At 38.4% G+C, this 18,048-nt stretch overlaps 1 protein-coding gene across 4 annotated transcripts in view; it reads right to left on the bottom strand.

Moving 5' to 3' along the window:
- Window positions 1-18,048, bottom strand: part of SLC17A5 (solute carrier family 17 member 5) — a 52,995-nt gene that overhangs the window by 20,452 nt on the left and 14,495 nt on the right. For 3 of the 4 annotated variants that reach the window (XM_028097804.2, XM_028097805.2, XM_088023927.1), the window contains 6 exons: window positions 17,597-17,684; window positions 14,731-14,817; window positions 12,612-12,730; window positions 8,183-8,341; window positions 5,494-5,626; window positions 3,498-3,645 (listed from right to left, as the gene is read on the bottom strand). In XM_028097804.2, the coding sequence (XP_027953605.1) occupies window positions 3,498-3,645; window positions 5,494-5,626; window positions 8,183-8,341; window positions 12,612-12,730; window positions 14,731-14,817; window positions 17,597-17,684 (734 nt within the window). The remainder of the gene's footprint in view (window positions 1-3,497; window positions 3,646-5,493; window positions 5,627-8,182; window positions 8,342-12,611; window positions 12,731-14,730; window positions 14,818-17,596; window positions 17,685-18,048) is intronic. The other variant, XM_028097807.2, reaches the window with a different exon arrangement.

The following is an 18,048-nucleotide window of genomic DNA, read 5'->3' as shown; positions in this document are numbered from 1 at the left end:
TTTGTATGATCTCAAAGCATCTTTCCAGAGATGCTTTATTAGTTGAAGGGGGAAAAAAGTAAGTAGTTATTAGAGAAACTATAACATCTTGACTGGGTGATCAAAATTAATATTACTAGGGGCTTCTGGATATGATTCCCTGAGGGCACAGGCCAGTGAATCTGGTCAGGGACACATTATCTGAATCTAATCACTAAAAGACATGAGAAAAATCCAGAGTGTGGGCATTCCAGGTATATAGACTAGCATGAGCATGGGGCCAAAGGTGGAAAAGAATGTGTGTGTGTGGGGGGGGGGGGTCTTGGGGGATATTTTTTGAAAATAAAGAGTAGTTTAGTTCACCTGGGGCAAAGAATACAAAGTAGATGAGGCAAGGAAGGGAGGAATAAAATTATAAAGACAAATTGGGACCATAATGTGGGGGATTTTCCATGTTGGCTGAGAATTCTATACTTAAATTTAATGGAGAATATAAAAACTGATTTTATTATATAATAGTAAAGAAAGAGCTTTAAAGCAAAGTCTTGACATACAATGAAATCAATACCCAAGTATTTTTCTAGAAAGAGTTTTAACATGGTATGAAATGTGAAAGGCTATTTTCTTTCTTCCATTCATACCATTGATTGAGCACTGACCATTACCCAGCACAGGGCCAGGTTCTGGTATGGCTGGGGTCAATAAGATGGACTTGGCCCCTGTGCTCTCAGAGCTTAGATTCCCAGAGCTTTTGCTTAGGTTACCTTTTATATCAAATGGTTTCTTGGTCCAATGCCTAAGTGTTGCTGGTTTTCTTTCTTGGTTCCCCACTGTTAAGGGTATATGTAGCACTGCAGTTCCTACTTTTCTTGGTATGATTATATAAATCAACCACTCAATAAGTATGGACTGGGTGTGACTCTCCTTGTGCAGAAGCTGTGATATGGATATAGAGCATGTCTCAGTCTGATGAGTTTACATCCAAGTTGGGGAGATAAGAAAGATAAGACTTGCATTTAAAATAATTACAAATCAAAGTAAGGCAGTGAATATAAATGCATCTAGCATAAAATTATAACTGGAATACACTGAGAAGAGGAAGAGAAAAAGTAGGCATTAATGGTCTGGAAAGGCCTAATGAAGAACTGGGGTGTGAACTGGGAAGGATGCAGAGTAGTGGAGAGGAAACAACACTGCCACACGGGCCGAGAATGAACCTTTAGTAGAAGGCACTGTGAAGTGGCAGATAGGACTCAGCAGGGAGCTGGGCACACTTACAGTCTGATCTATGGAACCTTCTCGGACTTCTTACTTAAGGTACTTATTGAAGGGATGGGAGACCGAGGATTAATAGGAATCAGAAAATTCTGTGGCAGTCCAGGTGTGAAGAATTTGGGATAGGGGAAAGAGGGTACAAGACCACCTATCTTTTCTCCAAAAACAAATTCATATCCATTAAAAATTAAGTGCACCAAATCTTCTGGGTTAAAATATTTACACAGCACCCTCCTCTACCTTGACAACTGGCCCAAAAGAATCCTAGTAGTATGAGGCCCAGAGAATATTTCCAGAGAGGTAGCTATAAAAAGAATTCTGGGCTTAAAAAAAAAAAAAAAAAAAGAATTCTGGGCTTAAAGGTAAGAATTTTAGGTTCAAGTCTGGGCTCTATCATTTATTAGCTGTGTGATATAAGACAAATCACTTAACTTCTCTGAATGGGTCTCTTTAGTCATAAAATAGGTTAAGAATATCTATCTCATTAGGAATGCTTTAAAGATAAAATGAGGTACTGTTTGTGAAAGTGATTTGTAAGCTATCAAGTGCTAGACAAATATATTTGCACATAGGTAAGATAATAATTAGACAAATAACTTGGTCTGGTCTTGGGCATTCATCCATCCAACTAAATGCCCACTGTGTGCCAAGCCCCACGGTGAGCCTTGAGGATGGTAAGACAGCGTCTGCCTTCAGAGTTCCTACTCTAGCTGGGTGGACAGACACAAGTTATCATGGGGTATGCATAATGTTTTTATGGGAAACTGTGTACAGAGGTGATGACAGTTAAAAGTTTAAATTTAAAACCAATCTCATGTGTTAACTATCAGGTAAACTGAAATCTTGTTTAAGAATTTATTTTTTTTAAGTTTTTTTTTTTTTTTTATTTGCAGGGGGAGGAGAGGTACAGAGGGAGAGGGGGAGAGAGTCTTAAAGCAGATTCCTCACTGAGCAGGAGTGGGGGAGGGCAGTCTTATGCCATGTGGGGCTTGATCTTGATGCCATGGCGGCCCCCGCCCCCATTCATGACCTGAGCCAAAACCAGTATTTGGGCGCTCAACTGACTGTGCCACCCAGGTGCCCCTTGTTTAAGAATTTAAGGTTATTCCTAGAATAGTCAAATTTATAGAGAAAGAAAGTAGAATGGAGGTTGCCAGGGACTGTGGGGAGGTGAGGAATGGGGAGTTAGTGTTTAATGGGAACAGTTTCAGCTTGGGAAGATGACAAAGTTCTAGAGTTGGATGGTGGTGATGGTTGCATATCATCTTCACACCTGAATAGCTAATACCACAGAACTGTACACTTAAAAATGGTTAAAATGGGGGTGTCTGGGTGGCTCAGTCAGTTAAGCAACTGCCTTCAGCTCAGGTCATGATCCTGGAGTCCCAGGATCGAGTCCCGCATCGGGCTCCCTGCTCAGCAGGGAGTCTGCTTCTCCCTCTGACCTTCTTCCCTCTCATGCTCTCTCTCTACCATTCTCTCTCTCAATAAATAAAAAAATTTAAAAAATAAAAAAATAAAAAAGTAAATGGTTAAAACGGGGGATGCCTCCGGGCTCAGTCATTAAGTGTCTGCCTTCGGCTCCAGTCATGATCCCAGGGACCTGAGATCAAGCCCCGCATGGGGCTCCCTGCTCAGCGGGAAGCCTGCTTCTCCTCCCACTCCCCCTGCTTGTGTTCCCTCTCCCATTGTGTCTCCCTCTGTCAAATAAATAAATAAAATCTTTTTTTTTTTAAGATTTTATTTATTTGACAGAGAGCGATAGCGAGAACAGGAACACAAGCAGGGGAAGTGGGAGAGGGAGAAGCAGGCTTCCCACGGAGCAGGGAGCCCAATGTGGGACTCGATCCCAGGAACCTGGGATCATGACCCGAGCCGAAGGCAGACGCTTAACGACTGAGCCACCCAGGCACCCAAATAAATAAAATCTTTAAAAAAAAAAGGTTAAGGGGCGCCTGGGTGGCTCAGTTGGTTAAGCGACTGCCTTCGGCTCAGGTCATGATCCTGGAGTCCCGGGATCGAGTCCCGCATCGGGCTCCCTGCTCAGCAGGGAGTCTGCTTCTCCCTCCGACCCTCTTCCCTCTTGTGTTTTCTATCTCTCATTCTCTCTCTCTCTCAAATAAATAAATAAAATCTTTAAAAAAAAAAAGGTTAAAATGGTATATTTCATGTTATATATGTCTTACCACAATTAAAAAAAATGAATTTAATCAATCATAGCCAATCTTTATATTGGTACTCACGAAGGAGCAATATCCAGATGGTTGATGCTAAATCCAGAAGAGCAAAAGCCTCCCAGTGTTGTTGATATGGTTAAGAATGCAACAGCCAATGAATAATCACAACCTATAAATCCAGCGGCTACCAAGAATACCGCAGGTCCAATCATTCCTGGAGTTAAAAAGTTATAAACAGAAAAAGAAGCCTCAGGATTAATATTTGCTTGGACTACCTTAATATAGTATAAATCTGAGATTTGATATCACTGCCACCTACAGTAGAAACGCTGTACTGCATAAAAGACTCAGCTTAAATTACAGTTTTCATGACAAAACAAAAACTGCTGGAAAAAAACATAGACATAATGCAACTAATGTAAAAGTAAAAGGAAAATATCACTATGCAATATTATTAAATCTTAGGGCGCCTGGGTGGCTCAGTCGTTAAGCATCTGCCTTCGGCTCAGGTCATGATCCCAGGGTCCTGGAATCGAGCCCCGCATCGGGCTCCCTGCTCCGTGGGAAGCCTGCTTCTCCCTCTCCCACTCCCCCTGCTTGTGTTCCCTCTCTCGCTGTGTCTCTCTCTGTCAAATAAATAAATAAAATCTTAAAAAAAAATTATTAAACCTTCCTGTGACCAAGACTTAGCTAAAGTTCTACAAAGAGCAAGAAGAGAATGACTGAAAAATATAGTTTGGAGAGAAGCTATAGTTGGTACAGAATGAGATTTAAAGTTCATATAACCAAAGAAGATAAACTAAATAAACTCTGTTGAATAAAGTTAGAAAAACACTCCATTTAGGTTTTAGCATTCATAGCAATATACGTATTTTATTATATAGGCAGTTAAGCACAAAATACAAGTAACAGGAAGGAGCTTAATGAGAGGGTTGCCATTTTTTCTCTGTTCTACAGCAGTGCTATCCAATAACTCTCTGTGATGACAGAAATGTTATATTTGTATATACTGCAGCTGAGGAACTTATTTTTACATTTCAATTAAATGTAAATAGCCATATATGGATAGTGGCTACCATATTGGACAGAGCAGGTGAACAGGAAGCCAAAAAAGGGAAAATTGGATTGAATCTAACGGGATCTATTTTATTTGCAGGTGTGGAAAAATATCTTGAGAGTTGAAATAAGCAAGCAATACAACAGGACAGCATCTTCCAGCAGTAGCCGCTCAGAAGGTGTTTGTAGAATTATCCTGAATAGGGGCGCCTGGGTGGCTCAGTTGGTTAAGTGACTGCCTTTGGCTCAGGTCATGATCCTGGAGTCCCGGGATCAAGTCCCACATCGGGCTCCCTGCTCAGCAGGAAGTCTGCTTCTCCCTCTGACCCTCTTCCCTCTTGTGCTGTCTCTCATTCTCTCCCTCTCAAATAAATAAATAAATAAAAAATCTTAAAAAAAAAAAAAGAATTATCCTGAATAGCGTCCTTTTACAATGTAATTTCTGAACTATAGCCATCAGAGACTTCCAGGGTCTCTACTTACTTAAGATCTTTTAAAAAAAAGAAATGAAGCAATTGTCCTAGATAGTTTTAAAATTTGCCTTTATGAAAACAGTCTGAAACTTATGATTATTGAAGGTTCCTTTGAGTTCTTTGATTTATAGCTCCTCATTTAATGTAATGATGTTAGTAAATGTTTTTGGATTGCAGTTGAAAATGTATTCATTTAGAAAAGGGATGGAGACTTAAAAATATTATTTTCACTACAAACTTAGAGCTGAAAACACGGTGATTTAGAAAATTCTGGAAATGATATTCAGCAAAGCAAGCCATTTTTTATAGTTATAAGACTATGGTGGAGATAATAGGATATGATTAATATTAACCCTCAAAATGCATGGTTCAGAAAGAACCAACCATCCTGTACAGAAATGCACTACATGCATTAAGAATCGTGTTTTAACATGTGAACAAAATATATGACTAATATCATCTTTATTTTGCCTTGCATTATAAACACAGTAAATAACTGTAAACTAAAACAAACCCTGACTCACTTCACTTACCTATCAGGCTAAAAACTCTTCGGACACATATTGTTGAATAATTCCATTTTGCCCTTAAATTGTCAGCAGCTTGACCAGACAGGATCATACATAACCAACAGCCAAAATAAGGCAGTGCAGATAGAAGCCCATTCTGGAAGGAATAAGAAGATACAGAATTAATTATGGGGTAGGGGGAAGAAGAATCAAAACAACATACACATCCACATATCCAAAATTTCCTCAAAAAGGAAATTCACAGCAATATATTGTTGGTATTTACACAGTCCAGTCTGCTCAAAGTAATCTTACACATTATTTTGGGACTTGGGGTGCAGCTTCAGTAAGAGAGGACAAGTCTATTAGCTATAGATTCTCCCTATGGTCTAGTTTTTGGTCCATTTTCACTTATTTATTTATATTTATATAATCCTTATATATGATATATGTATTATATATTTAAATTATATATGAAATTGTTATAAAATCTATAAAATTACTGTAAATATACTTATATATAAACAATTATACTTTCATTTATATTTTAACATTTATATTATTTACATTTTAAATGATATAACAATTTATATTTTATATAAATATAAAGATAGAAAATATTAAAAATATATTTCTAAATTATATAAAATTGTTATATAATATATATAATTATACATGTTTATATTTGTATTTATACAAATATTTCTATTGTAAAATAACATGCAGATACAGAAAACCACATAAATCAAATGTATAGCTTAATGAATTATTCTAGAATGCACACCATCTAGGTCAGGTGCCCAGTGCACTACCACATGCTTTGAGCAGAGGACACAGGTAGTGAGGTGATAGACCTCTATTTTTCCCTCTTCTTTTCCTTTAAGTTGCCACCTAAAAAAATAAAAGCACCAGGAGATATGAAACAATTTATCATGGAAATGTGCTATTTGTTTTGTAGGAAATGATTCAACGGTCAGCTTTTTAGGAAATCACAAATTCTGTAAAATGTAGAACACATACTTGGGGAAAAAAAAAGAAGACATTTCTTTCTTCTGTTCATTTTTCCCCAGCATAAACCTAGGGTGCCAAAACTAAATGGCCTAATTTTGATAAGAACAAATGTTTTTATAGTCTGAGAAAGATGGGCACACCTTTTAGTATTTTACAACTAAGGTAGTGTTTTACAAAAAAGGTAGAAAGATATTTTATCAGTGGTATTTAAATCTGGTAATAATTCCATTAACCATCATGAATGGTACAAACCAACAAAATTGGTTGATATTTTAAATTTAAGTGTGCTTAAGAAAAGATTCAGTTTTTTTCATCATAGTTTTGTGGTCCTCTACATTCAGATGCTGTATGCTTCTATTTCCTTTTTTTTTCTTTATTTTAAAGATTTTATTTATTTGAGAGAGAGAGAATGAGAGAGAGAGCATGAGAGGGGGTAGGGTCAGAGGGAGAAGCAGACTCTCTGCCGAGCAGGGAGCCCGATGCGGGACTCGATCCCGGGACTCCAGGATCATGACCTGAGCCGAAGGCAGTCGATTAACCAACTGAGCCACCCAGGCGCCCCTGTATGCTCCTATTTCTACTTCTGTAGCTAAGATTTTTGTTTCTTTCTCATACTGAGCTGAGTAATTTCTTCTTTAAAGTTTATTCTATTTAGGGGCGCCTGGGTGGCTCAGATGGTTGGGCGTCTGCCTTTGGCTCAGGTCGTGATCCCAGGGTTCTGGGATCGAGTCCCGCATCGGGCTCCCTGCTCCTTGGGAGCCTGCTTCTCCCTCTGTCTCCGTCTCTCATGAATGAATGAATAAAATCTTTAAAAATAAATAAATAAATAAAATAAAGTTTATTCTATTTAGATTTCTGCAGAGCAGGATCACGTCTATCATTATTTGTGGCAGAATCCTACACATGAATAAACTGAAGCAAATAGAGAAGTGAATATTCTGATCTTGGTCTTGTTCCCTGATGGGATAAGACTGATAATTCATCAGTTACTGAAATTTTCCACTTAAGGTTCAAATGTTAAAAACTCTCCTAACAACCTAAAACTACCTTCTGCAAACTACTATAAATCTTCAAAATTGGGCACCTGGGTGGCTCAGTCATTAAGCGTCTGCCTTCGGCTCAGGTCATGATTCCGGAGTCCTGGGATTCAGTCCCGCATCGGGCTCCCTGCTCAGTGGGGAGTCTGCTTCTCCCTCTGTCCCTCCCCGCCCCTCATGCTCACTTGCTGGGATCATGACCTGAACCGAAGGCAGACGCTTAACACCCAGGCATCCCAGGAAGCCCTTCTTATACAGCTTTGCAATTATAGCTTGCCAGTGCCTGAAAAACGCTGCAGAGCAACCTCTGCACGGGAACCTCAGGTCTCCCAAGTTCCCTCTCAGCTGCCAGCAGAGTCCCACCACCAGCCCTTTGAGAGGTATGCTTCAATTTGTCATCTGCTATTCTGGCATGTTACTAGGGCCTACTAAGTAAGACCTTTATGGTTAAGGGGGATACCAGCCAAAAGATGCCTCGAATCAAGAACACACACTGAACAAAGAAGGTACAACTGTGAAGCAAAAAGAGCAGTCTCTAGAATTCAGTAGGTGACTGTAAAATCGAAGATACAAAATGACTGAATTTTATATAGATAAAAACAAATCCTGGGTGTAGTTTAAAAATGTATTCTTTATATAAGAAGGAGATGATTATTTTTTCTTACCTCTTGAACATTGAACCTTAGGATCTCCTTCATGTAAGTAGGCAATAATGTCAATAAAGTATAAAAAGTCCAGTTGTAAGAAAAATGTGCAACTACAATAGCCCCAAGAGGCAGTGATTTTAGCATGGGTATCCATGGCACTGACTTCTGTGAAGAAAGCTAAAAAAAATAACAGGCACAATTAGTATATGCTATGTTTATATCTGTACCTTATCAGCCAAACTTCCATCTAGAACACATTACCAGCCTTGATTAGTAAATTCCAGAAGTTTTTTTTGGGGGGGTACAGATTTATTTATGTATTTATTTTTATTTTATTTAATTTTTTTTAAAGATTTTTTTATTTGACAGAGAGAGGCACAGCGAGAGAGGGAATACAAGCAGGGGGAGTGGGAGAGGGAGAAGCAGGCCTCCCGTGGAGCAGGAAGCCCGATGTGGGGCTCGATCCCAGGACCCCGGGTTCATGACCTGAGCCGAAGGCAGCTGCTTAACCAACTGAGCCACCCAGCACCCAGATTTATTTATTTTAGAGAGAGAGAGAGCACAAGAAGGGAAGGAGGAGAGAGAGAGAAGCAGATGTCCCGCTGAGTGTGAAGCCCAATGTGGGGTCGATCTCACAACCTTGAGATCATGACCCCAAGATCATGACCTGAGCTGAAATCAAGACTTACACATTACACTGACTGAGTCACCCAGGTGCCCGGTAAATTCCAGAGTTTTAAACCAACTCTTTCAAAATATTAAACAGCAATAGAGAGTCCATGATTCAGGTTGAAAGAAAAAAACAGAAATGTAATCTTATAATTCCTTATGATGTCAGAATTCACCTGCAGTATTAATTTCTCCATCTATAAAATAGAGAATAGCTTCATAATAAAAATCAAAGGTTGACATAAGGGCAAAGGAATGAGACTGGAAGTCCTATTAGAATTCCTATTTCACTATCCAGTCTTTACTCAATTACAATGACTTATATGAAGGGTGCAATAGAAGGTTTGTTTATGCAGCATATGGAAAAATGGTCTTCAAAGTAGGTATAAGCACCCAAGGGGGATGTAAGATGACCCCTTGCTGTATGGAAGAACATTTTAGAACTTCTTTTTTTTTTTTTAAGATTTTATTTCTTTGTCAGAGGGAGAGAGAGCACTAGCAGGGGGAGCGGCAGGCAAAGGGAGAAGCAGGCTCCCCGCTGAGCAAGGAGCCAGCTAGCTGCGGGACTCGATCCCAGGACCAGAGCCGAAGGTGTCCCCATTTTAGAATTTCTATCTACCCTCACTTTTATTCTAAAAAAGAGAAACTAGGGTGCCTGGGTGGCTCAGATGGTTAAGCGTCTGCCTTCGGCTCAGGTCATGATCCCAGTGTCCTGGGATCGAGTCCCACATCGGGCTCCCTGCTCCTTGGGAGCCTGCTTCTTCCTCTGCCTCTCTCTCTCTGTCTCTCATGAATAAATAAATAAAATCTTAAGTAAAATAAATAAATAAATAAATAAAAATGAAGAGAAACTAAACTCCATTAATATTTAATAACTAGGTTGGCCCTGGAGTATGTCGGACAGTCACATATGGTATCATCTCCCCAGTTCGAAGGAGTTAATGGCATCCTCACTTGTCAGCTTGCTCACTACAAGACTACAACATAGTACAGTTTACACCCACCTTCTTAAGTGGGTTTATGGATTTTATTAGCCAGCTTTAGTGAAAACAAATCTACAAAACTGACAGTATCTTCAAAAGATTCTAACAGAGAAAGTCATGGAAGAGAATTCTAATAAGGCAGGCATGGAGGAACACTAAGACAATAGTGGAACTGACACTTTTCCTCATCAGTCCTTTGTCAGCTACCTCACCAAGCAGAGTCATGGTAGGCTCATCAAATACAACATATTCAACTCCGCTCCCATTAAACATTATTATTGCTAATTTTTCAGTGATAAAAAGGTTTTTCCTATTAAAATTTCAAGTTCATGTACATACTGTTTATTTCATTTTATATACTCTTTAAAAAATCTATTTTTAGACATGTTTTATAATACATATAAGTACAGTAGTACATGTAGATAACCATGAACAAATATACATATATTCAGAGTGTTCGTCCCCACCTTTTTATTGATGCATGATTAAGAAGCCTGAATCCACTAGCCTGGAGTATCAGATGATTACATCTCCTATACACTGAGGCGCTACGATTTCTTTCTCAAAAGCTAACAGAGCAATCTATGTTTCTGCTTCCAAGGTTCACGGTTATTTCAAAGAGGGGAAGAACTATTATTGACCTTCTTGTGGCTTTTTTTTTCCTAGGGACTTTTTATCTGACGTGGTAGATACACTCTTGTGTTCTCCACTCTGTATCAAAGCTGTAGGGGATTTGGGGGAAGAGAAGGAGAGGGAACGTTTATTTTTATACAGCAGCATATATCACTGAAATTATGTTCACCCATGTCTGTCTCCCTCTGGAGATCACAGGTACCACAGGAACCCTGTCTTGTTCATTTTCTTTCTTGTATTAATTTTTAAGTCCTCAGTACCTGACAAAGAACCTAGGACATGGTAATTCTCAAAAAATGTTTGAAGAATGAATGGAGTACAGCAGATGCTGCACATTGCTTGGATGCAAGATTTAAAGGTGGAGGCTTCATGTAACAAATCATTACTTTATGACATTTCTTTTCTTTTTTTTATAGTAAATTATCTGCCCAACATGGGGCTCGAACTTACAACCCTGAGATCAAGAGTCACATGCTCTCCCAACTAAGCCAGCCAGGCACCTTTATTTTATGACATTTTTAACCACAGCATCATCTGGTTTAGGGATGTGGTTTGGAATTCTATGAAACGTAATCCTTCTAACTCCTCTTGCTTCTGAATATTCCATTTTCTGAAGCATATGGAAAAACAAATTAACCTTAAGTTTGCATAAGGGACAGCTTTAGACACATATCAAGGTAGAGCAAAAAAGCTTTCAAAAAAGATCTAAATAAACTAAGAGGTTTCGTAAGCCCATAAAAATAATAATAAAAATGAAGTATTGAAATAAGCTGTTGACCATCAATGCTGAGGAAATGTGACAAGATGTATCAAGTTGTATATGGCAAGAGCTGCTCACAATGCATTAAGTGATTTTTATCTGTTCCTTAGGGAAAAAAATGGGGGATTCATTTGATTAACAGCTCAGAGAACACCAAGATCTCAATTTTATTTATTATATTGTGATTTCTCCTGAGTTTTTGCCAACCTTAAGACCAAGAGGTGCCATATTTCTTAAAGTTCAGCAGCTTACAGAGCAGCAAAATTTAAAAACTTAAAAAGAAAGGTGAATGAGTATTTAATTGCTGCCTCATTATACTATATATAAAATATCAATAACAACAACTTAATGGGTAAGAAAAGTTCTATATAAAATATTTTGTTCTTAAACTAATAAAGTAACTATGAAGGCATTAAAATGCTAAAGAAGACTGTATACATTTTAATTTTTCCTGACTTTTCATGTTCTTCTTTTATTCCCCCCAAAAGACAAATATTTTGTTTCCATGACTTGGAAGATTTACTGTATTAAATTATGACAGACTTTTATTTCTGGCATGCTATGTCTAGCTTTAATAACATATAAATTTTTTTCCAAGGATCTACTCTAGAGGAGCAAATAGGTAGGTGTATGTCATATTACATAGCATAACAAATGTGCTGTCTTCCTTATTAAATCACACTCATTTAAAATACAGATAAGGGGTTGGGGGAGGGGAAAAAAGAAAAGAGAAAAATAAATAAATAAATAAAATGCAGATAAAAACACTAGTTTTCTAACAACTAACATTTTATTTTCTATTAATTAAGAAGACAAATTTAAGACTTACTGATAACCATTACTCTAGAAGGTTTAGAGCAACTTACAGGGGCACCTGGCTGGCTCAGTTGGTAGAGCATGCACTTCTTGATCTCAGGATTGTGGGTCTGAGCCCTACATTGGGTGTAGAGCTCACTTTAAAAAAATAAAAATTAGAGTGACTTATAAAAGTAACTTTTTTCATTAATTTAATCTTGAAAGAATTGGAATTTCTCAGATAAAACAAACCAATACTTCATTTATTTCATTTGCCTGCACTCTACTTTGCCCAGAACAGGCACAATAGAAATATCTCTTTCAAAAATTGGTACCTCAATTCTGAAGAAAAAAAGGTTCTGAAGTTGTTTTAAAAAATGTGCTAAAGTCCATACCTGATTTTTTTTTTTTTTTTAAGATTTTATTTATTTATCTGACAGAGAGAGACACAGCGAGAGCGGGAAACAGGCAGGGGGAGTGGGAGAGGAAGAAGCAGGCTTCCTGCAGAGCAGGGAGCCCGATGCGGGGCTCGATCCCAGGACCCTGGGATCACGACCCGAGCCGAAGGCAGATGCTTAACGACTGAGCCACCCAGGTGCCCCCATACCTGATTTTTTAATGATGAAAGAATATACTCTTTTTCATGGCGGGAGATTGTCTTGTGAGTTTCTGGCGTTTCACTAACTAAAAAGATCCATAAAATAAACCAAATGATGCCAACTATACCTTAAAATAAGAAAACAAGTTAAATAAAATTAGAATGCACCAACAACAACTTTTACATGTCTTGAAAAAGTCATGTAATTATTATCAACATAAAATTGGTTTCAGCTTAGGGTTGATTTTAAGTTCCACTCATAATTTCCTAACGGGATACTTGCTATCTGCATTATTTCCTATCAGTTTTGAATAGAACAACTTTAACCACGCGACTCTGCCTATCAGAGTCTATCAGACAAATATTTTAAAAAAATTTCCACAATCTATTACTTCCACAGATATCTGTTTTCACTCATTGATTCATTTTTCGTTTAGATTGCAGATGTATTTTCTGCATGAAATGTCTACGTGGCAATCTAATTTATTAAAAGCATGTATCAAATCCATCAAAATCTTTGAGGAGAACACAGGCAGCAACCTCTTCCACCTCAGCCACAGCAACTTCTTCCTAGAAACATAGCCAAAGGCAAGGGAAGCAAGGGCAAAAATGAATTATTGGGACTTCATCAAGATAAAAAGCTTTTGCACAGCAAAGGAAACAGTCAACAAGACCAAAAGACAACCCACAGAATGGCAGAAGATATTTGCAAAAGACATATCAGATAAAGGGCTAGTATCCAAAATCTATAAAGAACTTATCAAACTCAACACCCAGAGAACAAATAATCCAATCAAGAAATGGGCAGACAACATGAACAGACATTTCTGCAAAGAAGGCATCCAAATGGCCAACAGACACATGAAAAAGTGCTCAACATCAGGGAAATACAAATCAAAACCTCAAAGAGATACCACCTCACACCAGTCAGAATGGCTAAAATTAACAAGTAAACGACAGATGTTGGTGAGGATTCGGAGAAAGGGGAACCATCTTACACTGTTGGTGGGAATGCAAGCCAGTCTGGAAAACAGTATGGAGGTTCCTAAAAAGGTTGAAAATAGAGCTACTGTATGACCCAGCAATTGCACTACTGGGTATTTACCCCAAAGATACAAATGTAGTGATCCGAAGGGGCACCTGCACCCCAATGTTTATAGCAGCAATGTCCACAATAGCCAAACTATGGAAAAAGCCTAGACGTCCATTAACAGATGAATAGATAAAGAAGATGTGGCACACACACACACACACACACACACACACACACACACACACACACACAATGGAATATTATGCAGCCATCAAAAAATGAAATCTTGCCATTTGCAACGACGTGGATGGAACTAGAGGGTATTATGCTAAGCGAAATAAGTCAATCAGAGAAAGACAAATATCATATGATCTCACTGGTAGGAGGAATTTGAGAAACAAGACAGAGGATCAAAGGGGAAGGGAGGGAAAAATGAAACAAGACGAAACCAGAGAGGGAGACAAACCATAAGAGACTCTTAATCTCAGGAAACAAACTGAGGGTTGCTGGAGTGAAGTGGGGGTGGGAGGGATGGGGTGGCTGGGTGATAGACACTGGGGAGGGTATGTGCTATGGTGAGTGCTGTGAATTGTGTAAGACTGATGAATCACAGACCTGTACCCCTGAAACAAATAATACATTATATGTTAATAAAAAAAAATAAAAAAATAAAAGCATGTATCATCCTGCTAATGAGATTGAGAAATGAAAGGTCCTGGGACTGAATAAAAAGAGAAAAAGATTAAAGTACCAAGTGAGGGCATCCTACTTTGCTTGAGAAAAAATATTTTCAAACTATAAATTTTTATAATAACCAACACTGTAATTTTTGATAGTGAGTATGGCATTAAAGTCTTGGATTCAACATCAGTTTCTACTGAGAAATATTCCAAAATTAACATCACATCATAACTCAACTAGATCATTTTAACTATATAAAGTTAAGAAACAGATTATCAGTATTTTAGAACTCTGTGGTTTAGGAGTTGGCAACTTCAGTTAGTAGGAATATATATTTTTAACCAAGTATTATACTACTATTACATTTTGGATTTGTTACATTATGATTTAAGTTAAATTTTTGAGAAAACTTACCAAAAAGGTAGAAAACATAAGTCCAATCCATATAGAAACAAATTATTCCAGAAAGAGGAAGAGAAATTACTGTCCCAAGCTGTGCTCCTAGAACATCAATAAAGACTTTGTAAACTTTCTAGAAAGATGAACAAAGAAGGAACAGGTCTACTGCTTAAGGAAGTTGGGTAACAGATTCTCTCAAGGAATCATTTGCTAGAAAACCCACAATATGTAAAACATACACATTAATTTGTAATTACACTGGTTACAGCTATGTAGCTATTGATGAATTAGAATGCATCAATCAATATTGGACCCATTATAACATGAGCTAGTAAATGCCACATTAGTAGTACATGTGTTAGAGATTGTATTGGGTGCCTGGGTGGCTCAGTTGGTTAAGGGACTGCCTTCGGCTCAGGTCATGATCCTGGAGTCCCAGGATCGAGTCCAGCATCGGGCTCCCTGCTTGGCGGGGAGTCTGTTTCTCCCTCTGACCCTCTTCCCTCTCATGCTCTCTATCTCTCATTCTCTCTCTTTCAAATAAATAAATAAAATCTTAAAAAAAAAAAGAAATTCAGGTGTTTGGGGAAAGGTTCAAAGATGGTCTCTAAGGCTAATAAACATAACGTACTGCAGTACAATTGATGAGATAAGAATGAAGCTTTTAGTAATCTAATTTGCCCAAAATATATTATAAATGATTGTTTCAGATAAATAAATAATGAAATTCATTTTTTAAAAGATTGTATTTATTTATTTGAGAGAGAGAGAGCAGTAGAGGGAGAGGGAGAAGTAGGCTCCCCGCAGAGCGGGGAGCCCAATGCAGGACTTGATCCCAGGACCCCGAGATTATGACCTGAGCCGAAGGCAGACACCCAACCGACTGAGCCACCCAGGCGTCCCATAATGAAATTCATTTTAATCACCAAATTGAAGACAACTTAGTAGGTCGAGTGGCAGTTAAAATAATCAGATATTGTTTCTGGTGTCAAGTTTTTTTTTTTTTAAGATTTTATTTATTTATTTGACAGAGAGAGACACAGTGAGAGAGGGAAAACAAGCAGGGGGAGCGGGAGAGGGAGAAGCAGGCTTCCCGCGGGGCAGGGAGCCCGACGCCGGGCTCCATCCCAGGACCCTGGGATCATGACCCGAGCCAAAGGCAGATGCCCAACGACTGAGTCACCCAGGCGCCCCTGGTGTCAGGTTTTAGAGGAGATAAAAATAAACAAATAATTATTACGTGTTAGAAAGTGTTAAGTGTCACAGAGCAATGTGGAAGTTCAAATATGGGACAGATGACCTCCGACTCCCAGAGGTCAGGAAAAGATATAAGCAGCAGCGATGGACTTTGAAAGATGGGTAAGATTTGTGTCCCATAGAGGCAGGTGTAATAGCACAGGGAAAGGAACGAAGTAGGGAAGCAGAGAGTGGCTTTGGGAACTTTGCTTGGGTGAAGGAAAGGAACAGAAGACAAAGGCTGGAAAAACAGGTTGGATAGTAACTGAATATCTACTCTACTATGTGCTAGGGATTAGGCCAGCTGAAATTAAGTGGTGAAGTCTGTTAAGAATCTTGACCCCAGTTCTAGCTTAGGCTTCACTCAATAGATAAAGAAGAACCATAGCTAGTACCTGCTCATGAACTTATATCGGATTTCTCATGTTGATCTATACATAGCTGTAAGAACCATCTTCTTAAGTTATGCACAAACAATGAATCATGGAACACTACATCAAAAACTAATGATGTAATGTATGGTGATTAATATAACAATAAAAAATGTAAATTGGATTACGTGTCTCTCTTGATTAAACACCTCTGATGTCTCCTCATTGTATTTTGGAAAAAAAACCACAACAACTACATTTCTTCCTGTGGCCTGTAAGGCCTGATATAATCTGGCTCTTGTCTATTTCTCCAACCTCATCTTATGCCATTCTCCCCTTTGTTCATTAAGTTCTAGCCACCCACAGTGGTTTTTCATTTCTTTGAACTCTTATGTTTTTCCTGCCTGAGAGCCCTTGTACACGCTGTTCTGGTTGGCTGGAATGCTCCTCTTCCTTTTTTTTTTTTTTAAGATTTTTATTTATTTATTTAAGAGAGAGAATGAGAGAGAGAGCGCGCATGAGAGGGGGGAGGGTCAGAGGGAGAAGCAGACTCCCTGCTGAACAGGGAGCCCGATGCAGGACTCGATCCTGGGACTCCAGGATCATGACCTGAGCCGAAGACAGTCGCTTAACCAACTGAGCCATCCAGGCGCCCTGGAATGCTCTTCCTTCTGCTCTTTGCATGACTGGTTCATTTCTATCCTGCAGATTTTAGCTTAAAGGTGACCACAGAGAGGGCTTTCTCAACCACTGTATTTAAAAGCAGTCAGGTCCAAAAGTTTTCATTTGGTGTGTGATCTGGTAAAATTATAATTCACATATAAAGCTCATGCTATCTCACCCATTGATTAAAATGATGACAAATAAATGCATAGAAAAAAGATGTATGAAGAGATGGGCTGAGAGTCATGATATGCTCATTAAACAATCAGATTAGAAATCATAATTTAAGGACAAAAGTGTTCAATTTTCTAGCTATTGGACCTTAAAAAAAAAACCCATAGCATTCTCTATATGAACATCTGAACAAGCAATGTGTTTTGAAACAAATGATGGCAGATGGAGAAAATGACATGAGTCAACTAAGCCACATTGCTGTATGTTGTTGAACTGAAGAGAAAATTTAATAATAAAATTATACCTCCAAAACTTGATTTTCACCCAAAGGAGGCATCTGATATGATTCTGGTGTGAAGGCATTTTTCCTTTTTAATCTAAGGCTGATATATACATAACAAATTGTAGCAAAATTTTTACAAGAATAGTTGTCTCACCTGCATATGAAATGCTAAGAAGCTTGCTTCTTTCAAGAGGGGGAGCCCAAGAAGACCACATGGCATGCATAGCTGGAAATGTAACACCCTGAGGAGGGGAAAAAGATATTTCTGCTGAAATTCAAGGTAGTTTTTTTTTTTTAAGATTTTATTTATTTATTTGATAGAGAGAGACACAGCGAGAGAGGGAACACAAGCGGGGGTAGTGGGAGAGGGAGAAGCAGGCTTCCCGCGGAGCAGGGAGGCCCCAGAACCCTGAGATCATGACCTGAGCCAAGGGCAGACGCTTAACAATTGAGCCACTCAGGTGCCCCAAGGTAGTTTTGTTAATGTTTTAAATTCAGTTGAGTCTTTTGTTGTAAGAGAAATTTCTTTTTTTTTTAAGTTTTTTTAAAGTTTTTTTAGAGTTTGGTGGTTTTTTTGTTTTTTGTTTTTTTTTAGATTTTGCTTAT

The sequence above is a fragment of the Eumetopias jubatus genome, unplaced genomic scaffold (genome assembly GCF_037043125.1).
Source record: "Eumetopias jubatus isolate StellerSeaLion01/CBP00866 unplaced genomic scaffold, mEumJub1_p1.0 scaffold_6, whole genome shotgun sequence".
In the NCBI taxonomy this organism is placed as follows: Eukaryota; Metazoa; Chordata; class Mammalia; order Carnivora; family Otariidae; genus Eumetopias; species Eumetopias jubatus.
The sequence above is the reverse complement of the archived record's forward strand: the minus strand, read 5'-3'. Positions and strand labels throughout refer to the sequence as shown.